This window comes from Rhipicephalus microplus, chromosome 4, assembly GCF_043290135.1.
Source record: "Rhipicephalus microplus isolate Deutch F79 chromosome 4, USDA_Rmic, whole genome shotgun sequence".
Classification (NCBI taxonomy): Eukaryota; Metazoa; Arthropoda; class Arachnida; order Ixodida; family Ixodidae; genus Rhipicephalus; species Rhipicephalus microplus.
The window spans coordinates 97,439,948-97,450,218 of NC_134703.1; the positions used below are offsets into that span (position 1 = coordinate 97,439,948).

Below are 10,271 nucleotides of genomic sequence, written 5' to 3' on the forward strand. Positions count from 1 at the left end.
ACTATAAACTCCTTACCATAGTCCGGTGCACGTAACACAGGTCGGGAAACGAGTGAGGCTTTCAAACCCTGAAATGCGGCTTCTTTGTCCTCATCCCATTTCACGTGGTTGGGCTCCCCTTTTCTTAATGCGTCTGTAAGAGGACTTGCTCGTTGCGAAAAATTGGGGATGTAACGCTGGTAGTACCCCACAAGTCCCAGGAACGACCGAATATCGGTTTTAGTATGTGGACGTGAAAACCCGGCAATCGCACCAGTCTTTAGTTCGGCCGGCTGCCTCCTTCCTTGCCCCACAGCATGACCTAGGTAAGTGACCTCAGAGCAGCCAAAATTACATTTCTCAGCTTTCATTGTCAAACCTGCCTCTCTCAAGCGCGAAAATACCTTTTTTAGGTGCTTGAGGTGGTCTTCCCAGCTGTCGGAAAATATTGCGACATCGTCTAGGTAGGGGAGTGCAAAGTCTTGCAGTTCTTTCAGTACAATGTCCATTAACTTTGAAAAGCTGAAAGGCGCGTTTTTTTAGCCCGAAGCTAAGAACTAAGGGTCTAAAGGTGCCGAAAGGTGAAATGACTGCGGCATAACGGCTGGCACTTTCTGAGAGAGGAACCTGCCAGTATCCTCTTACGAGATCTATGGTGGAAATGTACTTCGCTGCACTGACCCTTTCGATTCGCTCCTCAATATTGGGTATAGGGTACAACTGATCCCTAGTGATAGTATTCAATTTCCGGTAGTCTACACAAGGACGGGGTTCCCTATTAGGGGCTTCCACAAGTATTAGTGGGGACGTGTAGTCACTCTCAGCGGGCTCGATCACCCCAAGCTCTAACATGCACTGTATTTCGGCCTTCAAAATCTCTTTCTGTTTAGGATACAATCGGTATGGCTTGGATCTTACCGGTTCGGCTGATGTCAATTCTATTTCGTGGGTTATTAATCCTGTTCTACCCGGCCGACGACTGAACCTATATATGTACTGCTCCAGAAGTTATTTTAGTTCGTTTACTTGTTCAGGCTCAAGTGCTTTAATGTTTAAAGAGGAAGCTACAACCTCTTCTAGGCTAATTTCTGAGTCGGAAGCTCTCGTGCATTCGTCGAACTCAGATTGAACTTCTTCGAGCTCTTTTAGAGTGAGGTTCACAAGTCCTTGACGCTCAATGTAGGGCTTCATTAGGTTACAATGGTAAATTTTTATCTCTTTCCTTCGACCTGGCATTTTCAACACGTAGTTTGTGTCAGAAAGCTTGTGCATTACTCTGACAGGCCCGTCCCAATGAACTTCCAATTTGTTTTTTCGTGACGGTTTTAGAATCATCACTTCATCCCCGATATTAAAGGTTCTAAGTCTCGCATTCTTGTCGTAGTAATGCTTGGCCGTTTTTTGAGCCCTTTCCATGTTCTTTTCTACCAGCCCTTGCGTCGTACTGAGCCGCTCTAGCAACTTCAGCACGTATTCGACCACAGTTTGGCTCTCCCCTTTTTCTTCCCACATTTCTCTCAGCATCCTAAGTGGCGAACGCAGCGTCCTGCCATACACTAACTCTGCCGGCGAGAACCCCGTGGCCTCATGCGGGATCGTACGCAAGGCGAACAAAGTAGCTGAAAGACAGCTTTCCCAGTCTTCTTTATGTTCATAGCAGAGGGCGCGCAACACCCGCTTCAACACTGAATGCCACCTCTCGACGCTATTTGATTGGGGATGGTATACGGAACTATGTATCAGTTTTATCCCGAACTTCTGCAGGAACGTTGCAGTCAATGAGCTCGTAAAAACAGACCCTTGATCAGCCTGTATTTCTCCCGGAAAGCCGACTCTCGTGAAGACTGACAGAAGCGCGTCTACTATTTCTGTCGAAGAGAGCTTCAGAATCCTTCAGAGGGATTGCTTCCGGAAACTTTGTTGCAGGGCACAACATGGTGAACAAATACCTATAACCAGACTTAGTTGCCGGTAGGGGACCCACCGTGTCGATCACCATACGTCGGAATGGCTCTGATATTACAGGCACCAATTTTAGCGGAGCTTTCCACGTTTCCCCAGGCTTACCCGTGCGTTGACACGTGTCACATGATCTTACGAATTCCTCTACCTCTTTGAAGCACCCTGGCCAATAGTATTCCATTAGCAATCTCTCTTTTGTTTTGTTTATTCCTAGGTGACCAGACCAGCCGTTTCCGTGGCAGAGGTTCAAGAGATCCTCGCGATATTTTCTAGGAACGACCAACTGATCCAGAACCCTTCCTCTCTTATCTCGGTAGTGCCGATATAACAAACCTCCTTTCTTGTGTAACGTCACATTGCCCCTAGCAATCCCCTCTTTAGCGCTTAACTGCAGTTTAGCTAAGCTATCATCACTGTTTTGCTCAGCAACCAGCGATTGTCTGTTTACCTGTACTAGCCGGTCAAAGTTTTTTGACGCCGGTGACAATACTGACCCCGTTTCGCTCGTGGGAGTGTCGTCTGGTTTTCCCTCTAGGTCCCCACCCAACTCTACTGATAAAGCCTCACGTTGCCGATCAGCTGGCTTTCCGTCTATGTTTGTTAGTGAAACTTCATTTTGCTGATCAGTTGCTGACTCTCCCTGCGCCCCTGAGCGGTGACCTGAGCCTGGGTCTGTTTCCATTGAAATTGTGTTTTCCGATGCCCTGGACGTGATTTCACGTGCTTTGGAACGAGTTAGCACTTGAACCGTTCCTTCTCCAAGTTTCTGACCTCGCTCGCGCAGTGTCCTGTCTGAACGATTTGAAAATATGTACGGGTACTGTAATGACAGTGTCGTTGAGACAGCTGCCTCTGTCACAAGCTTTCCAAACGGCCCAGTGATCGTTACTTTCGCCATGGGAAAACAGACGCTGTTTTCCTCTACAACCTGTTTGATCCATGCCACTTCTCCAGTGAAGTCATCCACAGTAATGTAAGATGGGTGGACAATGTCCATGGTGGCACCGCTGTCTCTGAGTACCTTACAGGGTTTTCCGTTAACCTCCAGGTCATGGAGATATGGGCGTAACAGCTCCAAGTTCTCGTCACTTTCATCTATGTAGGATAAAACTACCTTAGAATTTCTGCAGTTTACTGCGATATGACCAGTCCTCTTACAGTTATAGCACCTAACGGGTCTAAAAGCCTCAAACTCTTTTCCTTGCGACTGCTGGGATGTCCCACTGCTCGAGTTTTCCCCCTTGTTTTCTGGCGTACTTGTTTCCCCCTCAGTATTGCTCAATTTTTTTGTCTGCGGGCCTCTCCTGAATCCAAACTCTTTTCGCGGCCCTTTTCGTCCGTCCGGCCCTCCGTACTCTGTGCTCAGTTTTCTACGCATTGTGTATTCTTCGGCTAACTCGGCCGCCTTTTGCACAGTGTTTACATTGTCTCTGTCTTGCACCCACAGCCTCCCGTTCTGAGGTACGCTTTTGTAAAACTGCTCTAGACAAATGGTTTCGATAACCTTGTCTTTACTCTCGTAGGCTTCCGCGCCTTTTAACCACTCGATTAGGTTTCTTCTCATGCCGTAAGCAAACTCCGGATATCCCTCACTATCCTTCTTTTCTGTGTTTCGAAACCTCTGGCGGAATGCCTCGGCCGAAAGCCGGTACTTCTTCAATAGGGCGGCTTTAACCTTCTCATAATCATCTGCTTCTTGCGCACTGAGTCTTGTGATCACTTCAGCGGCTTCATGCGGCAGCAGAGAAAGCAACCGCTGTGGCCATGTGCTCGGAGCAAAGTTAAACCTCACACAGTTCTGTTCAAAGAATGCGAGAAATACCCCTATGTCCTCCCCCACTTGATGTGGCTTGAGTATTTTATCCATGCGGTATGATTCTATCTCGCTTGCTCGTTCAGGAGCCCCTCCACTCGCTTGAGCCATCCGTTTGCCTTCATTCTCAAGAGCGATTTTACGCAACTCATATTCTCTTTCTTTTTCCCGTTCCTCTCGTTCCCGTTCTTCTCGTTCCCGTTTCTCTCTTTCGCGTTCCTGTTCCTGCTCAGCCAACCTTTTTAAAGCTTGTAACTCGTATCTAATCGCCTCCTCACTGGCGTTTTGCAAAATTAGCTTCACAATTTGTGACCTGCCAATTTCTTCCTCAACCTCAATACCTAAGTCTTTACATAAGTACAAATGTTCGTCCTTTAGCAGTGCGTGTACCTCCTGATTGCCCTTTGTCTTTGGTCCTGCCTTTCGCACAAATGTAGGAGATCCCTAAAACACACTCAGAACTTAGACTAGGTGATCTTCCTAACTTTAAATCAAACAATCCAGTTTCTACTAAACTCCCACAATGAAACCTGGAAAGTTAAAGCAAGGACCAAGCACTCACCACAGCACAGCACCACGCCGTGAAGTCGATCTCACCGCTGCCAACCAGTTGTTAGAGATGGGACGAAGGACGCTGGAGGTGATGGCATCAGGATGGAGGAACTGATCGCCGACAAGAGGATACGAGAAACATAACAGAGGTTTATGACATTATTTACACTTATTTACGGGAATGAAAAGTTGTTTCACAAACCACGAGCGTGGTGATTGAACGATACATAGTTCAGAGCGACGTCCCGCACTCTGCCTCGTCGTTTTATGCCCTGTCGGGCTCCTCCTCTCAGAGTCGAACACCAATCACGTACACACAGGTGAGGGGGGCGAGCATGCAAGGTCCACGTGAACACTGCACGGTGGTGGCGCCAGCAGGGCTCTTCCTCGTCGTGGGTGTGCCGCTAGTCGAGAGTTCCCACGATCCTGGCCGCATACTTCAAAGGGTCCACTGCACAGCTCGCCCAATTAGCGGGGCGATCTGCGTGCGGTGTCCGTCGCGGTCTCTTTCAGGAAGACGCCGTCTTTGTTGGCCTCTCTCGAACAGCTAACGGCGTCTTGGCGACACGACGTCTCCTCCGGCGGCCAGCAGGGACAATACCTGGCGGGCATAGGCAGTCGCCCGGTCGGCCACTTGACTGAGGGTCAAAGAAGCGCCGCTCCGCCGTCAGCCCCGGCGCCGGCCACGCCAGCCCTACTGTCGCCCGACGAGTCGACGAGGTCATCAGTCACGCTGCTGCTTGAAAGGACGACAAAAGAGTCCGCACTTGAAGGACGGGAACTCGCCTCTGCCCGCCGTCTGGTCTGGATAATCGCTCAAACACTTGACAGCGTCCGTCAGACCGGGCGCCGAAGGGATTAAGAGCCTCTCCAGTGGATCGGCTTTCGCACAAAGGCGTATGCCCAGACGCATTTCCAGGCCAAACTTAACACCGGCAGTTATCTTGTCCTCGCGCTGCACGCTCTGCCCATGCCTATTTCTCATTCTTGATTTCGACTAAGATGCTCTTAACTGCTATTTATTCCCTCGCCAACTCGGATATCTTCTTTTCCCATATGGTTAAACCTACTATATTCTTTCCGTGTTTCGCCGTGTCATCCTCAGTATAAGCTGAACCTTTTTCGTAACCACCACGTGTCTGTACAGATGATGGCTAATCTCATACAACGGCAATCCGCTGACAGCAAGTCTCATGAAATGCGATGACTGAATTGTCTACCGCCAAGCACTCTTTCACAGTGGTTCTCAAAATGGGTGTTTACCCTCTCTCGCTCTCTCAATAGCTGGCACCGACCAATGGAGACGAAAAGAGCCAAAGCGAGCAACGCGGCCACCACTCGCGGCCACAGCACCACCAGCTCCCCGAGCAGGAACGGAAGAAGCAGGAGGAAGCGCAGGCCGGTGGTTTCAGCCGCACACCGACACCCCAACCGCTCGAGCTCTCGTCGGCTCTACCTACGGGATTAAGGGCGCCCTTGCCACGTGGCGCGGTCGGCTCTTCTGTGGACATGGGGCGCTTGCAGGTCTTTGCGCACCGTGCACAACGTTATGGCTAGTCACATCCGACGCCTTTCTTGCATACTTTCAAGGCCTCATCACACGTACGCGTAGCAGCGCGTCAGCGCGTAGCTTGTAGGCTCAGCCACACGCACTCTCATGTAGAGAGAGCGCGCAGCTTTCTGCAGCCACGCACCTTCTCCCTCCACAGGGGGCGGGCACGGCGCCGAGTATACCCGCCACACGCTGCAACGCATACGTGTATTCAGGCCTTTAGGTGTCGCGAGGCCCGCTTGCGTTCATATTACGCCATGCTATGGCGATTTATATCCATGCGAAGATGTGTATGCTAATTTACGGAACTCACTTCAGCCGCGTTACGCAGGGATAACGTGCCGTGTCAAATGAATGCACCCACAAGCATCCACATACCACTCAAACACTGCTGCATCATGATATAGCCACGAGCGTAAAATGACTTGGTATTACGTGACATCGTTGCTGACAGGAACATATGTGCCGCTGTGGGAAAAAAAGCTATGAAACGCACGCGGCCAAGACTATATGCCATAGCACGATGCAGTGAATATAGTTCCCGCACAGGAACGCTTTGGGGCTTTCAGAACGAGACTAGCACTCCCTTGTCATCTCTCATGACTTAACGACAAAGCCTTCAATGCCGTTTTCAAATGCGATTCACCATTCCACAACATGCAAAGCTGCAAATTGATTATAACACTATGTCACACTTTTGATTTAACAAGCCAGAAAGGTACGCAGAAAGGTAGAATAGCATGTTGCTGCTTCAGTTCACTATTTGAAAAATGAATAGTATGCCACACATATAATATTTGTAGCACTATATATCGTTGAGTAACACGGTCGCGTGATTCTATTTTGTAAAATATGACGTATTCACGTAATGAAAGTTCGCGTATAGCTGTTTTCAGCGTTGTGCCAGCTAATCATCAAACAAAATTTGTGGCTGCCTCTACCAAACACTATTACGTACAGTTATTAAGGTCCCATCTTCTCAAGTGCCAGTACGTGCCTCCAAGCACACTGAAAGATTGTTATGCAATGTTTCTATGTGAATCACCTCAACGTCATTTTATTTATTAGAACACAACGCGAAAAGAAATTTTGGCATTCGTTCTTGAGCCACCTGTGTATGGGCTACAAGGAGCTGTGCACTGATCAAAATCTATCCTCTCAGGTGGCACTGCTTTCGGGCATCACGGTCGTGATGGCGGTGCTGGTCGGGGCCGCGTTCCTGGCCTCTGTGACCGCATTAGGCTCGTCAGTGAGGCGCTGCACGAGCGCCGCCTGCAACCGCCACCGCGCCTTGCTCGCCGAGTGCCTCAACGAGTCGGTGCATCCATGCCGAGACTTCTACGGGCACGTGTGTTCGCGGTGGGATGCCGCGCAGGACGGGCCGCTTGCCGCCGCCGTCTATCAGCAGTGAGTGCGGGGAAGCAAGGGTGTATCCGACTGGACAGTTTGGGATACACGAGCACCACCACATCTTGAATAGTACTGGACGATCTTGACCGACCTCGGTTTCCTAGCCGCCTATACATGCTTGGGACGATCCTTAACTGCTTATTCTAGAACGCCCCTGCACTTAACGGTCCACCTTGCATATGGAGTATCATAAAGTAAGATTGTATTGAGTTCTACATATTCATGAACGACGCGCACTGGCCCATGACTTCAGTTACCCGAGGGGACACAATCAACTCGAGCAACGGTGTCTCTATCTCAATTCCTCTGTAAGGACATTCAAACTGTTTCATTTGCATCGCTACTCTGCGCATCACATTTGTAGATTAATGAGTATGCTCAATAATCTAGACACATGAACATTTCCCACCGCAGGTTCATGACCAAGGTAGCAACGAGAGCGCTCCACCTAAGTGTGCCACCGAAAGAGCAGACGGCCGCTCAAAAAGCGGCTGGCCTGTACCAGTCCTGCGCGCTCGTCTACATTAACAACGTCAGCCACATTACAGAAGTTCTAGGTCTGCTGGCTGCCTTCGGTATCCACTGGCCCCAGCTGAGCAAAGAATCGCGCCTTCTATCCATATTCCTCTCCATGTCAGCCAGCTGGAGTTGGGCCAGCGTGCTTCAGTTCATGGCGACGCGCAGAGGTCACGTCAACGTGCGGCCCTCGTCCTTCTACGCGTCTCTGCTGCGACAGAGGCAGCTCATGGTCGAGAACGACGCCGAGCACAAGTTCTACAAAGAATACTACAACGCTATGGTGGCCACCTTCACGCAAAGTGTCGCCAAGACGACGCTCTCCTTTGATCAGCTGATGGAGCTCGAGAATAGAATAGTGCTCAACTTGAGCACCGCACTCTCCATCCCTTACTCGAATCCCCTGGAGAACATCACGTCGGCGGCCATCGCCAATTTATCATCCAACGTCTACTCCGCCGGTGAGTGGGAGAAGCAGCTAGGGGCCATGTTCAACGCTCCCGAGCACGGTACCTTCACTTTCACCGTCGAGTACTACGAGTTCTTCCAGCACTTCTTCGAATTGGTGGCATTCCTGGGCGAGAGCACCATGGCCTACTACATCGGCTGGGTTGTCGCGCAAGCACTCTCCCTGCTAGCAAGCCGCCAGCTCACCGCGTTGTACTTCCTGAGCGACACATGGGCAAGCAGGGGTCACATGCTCTTCTGCGCTGAAGTCACGTACAGGTACGTCGGCGTCGCGTTACTCGCGGAACATCTCCGACGCGAGGTCACCGAGGACGTGCTCAACGACGTCTTGAGCGTGGAGTCCACCGTGCAGGCGATCTTTCGCGAGCGGCTTACTGGCTCAACGTGGGCCAGCTCGGTGCCGAGAAACGTGCTCGAGGAAGAATGGCTAGAGCAGTCCTTGCCAATGGTGAACGTTAACGACGCCGAGGCACTTGAAGATATGGACCAGCACGTTCCGGACATGGGAGACAATGTCTTCGAGAACATACGGCTTGTCACTGAGCACCGGCGGCCTAACAGGGTCAATGCGAGTGCGATTGTCTCCGAGGACATCGGCAACGCCCACATATCCATCTACGACCACGCGCGGTTCGCGCTGCTTCCGGTAGCCCTGGAGATGCCGCTCTATGGAGTCGACGCGTTGCCAGCGACAAAGTACGCTATCCTCGGAAACGAAGTGGTGTATGCCTTGTCGTCCGTGGTCCTGGACAACGTGAGAACTTACAACAGCAGACTACAGGTTACCTTCACCCACAAGCTGATCTGTTTCTTCAACAGGCAGGTGCTCCTGAGTCGCATCGATCCGCACCAAATGCAGCTCATCAAGAGGGTGACGTCGGTGCGGACGCTGCTAAGCGCGTTAACTAACGCGAGCGGCAACGGGAGACCGACCAAGCTTCTCGGTTACGAGGCGCTGACGGACGCCCAGATGCTCCTGATATTCTGGTGCATCGTGCACTGCGGCAGCCGCGACGGAAGACGCATGTGCAACGCCCCGCTCGCTCTGGTCGAAGGTTTTGCAGAGGCCTTCCACTGCGAACATGGGGAAGCGATGAAGAGTGGCAGGGACTGTGCGGCGCTTTGACTGGGTCTCTTTAGTAGATGCTGTTGTTATACACCGATGGACGACTGTGCCGAGAACGGGCGATGTATATCACGTGTATAAGACAATATATATAGCCACAATATCTCTTTAATTTTTCTGGATGTGACTGTTACTTCTCGATTATATATTTGCAGTTAACTGCCTGGTTGTGTGCGCTCTTTGGTAATGGTTATCGTATTATGGTTTGTTCTTTGTTCTCAGTATCGCTTTACGTTTGTCCATACACATTTTATTATCATGCGCTTTTGTGCAATGTGTCATGTATAAAGCCGGCGTAGTAGTCCCAATTTAGAAATCGCTCTTTACGAATATGACTACAGTATAACCTCGTTACAACGGACTCGGGTACAACGGACATTCGGATATAATTGACTAAATTGTGACGCCAGCAAGGTGGTCAGGCCTCCTTTACAGCGGACTTTTCTATCACGGACATCCGAGATTCAATTGTTTCCGATTTCAGGCATCGCTAGGCATAGTTGCGGCACGGGAAAAGCACGCCGGCGGTGTCAACACAAGCGGCGGCCATTTCAGGGAGGCCGCGCTTGGCTTGGATTGATCTGGCTGCCGGGGCTGACTTCGACTTCTGTTACATTTAGCTAGCCATAATTTGCAATGATTGCAATGTTGTCAAAATAACATAAAGATAAAAGATAAAAAAATCTTAGACTCGTAACGGACAATAGTGACCACTTGCATAAAACTGTGGTCAAAGTGAAAATAAATAGAAAGCATGCGCTTGGCAGCGGCCCCTCTCGGAATAAAAAGGTTTAGTGGCGCTTATGCTCGGCCCGTAGCTTATAAGTTATGCTTAGACACGTATAGTGTCTAAAGCTGTCCGCCACACAGTACAGGCGAAGCTGACTAGCTTC

The 10,271-nt window shown here is 50.4% G+C and overlaps 2 protein-coding genes across 2 annotated transcripts; one reads left to right on the top strand and one right to left on the bottom strand.

The window, feature by feature from the left end:
* Positions 1–259: 259 nt before the first annotated feature.
* LOC142814390 (uncharacterized) lies at positions 260–2,938 on the bottom strand. Its single transcript, XM_075893127.1, has 3 exons — positions 2,509–2,938; positions 1,964–2,472; positions 260–301 (listed from the first exon to the last, which is right to left on the bottom strand). Exons 1-3 carry the CDS (start codon positions 2,936–2,938, stop codon positions 260–262), a joined length of 981 nt encoding a protein of 326 aa, XP_075749242.1.
* A 1,339-nt stretch (positions 2,939–4,277) lies between these two features.
* Positions 4,278–9,378, top strand: LOC142814391 (neprilysin-1-like). The gene is made up of 4 exons (XM_075893128.1): positions 4,278–4,394; positions 5,591–5,830; positions 7,021–7,265; positions 7,683–9,378. The coding sequence occupies exons 1-4, from the start codon at positions 4,278–4,280 to the stop codon at positions 9,376–9,378; spliced, it is 2,298 nt and encodes a 765-aa protein (XP_075749243.1).
* Positions 9,379–10,271: the final 893 nt, after the last annotated feature.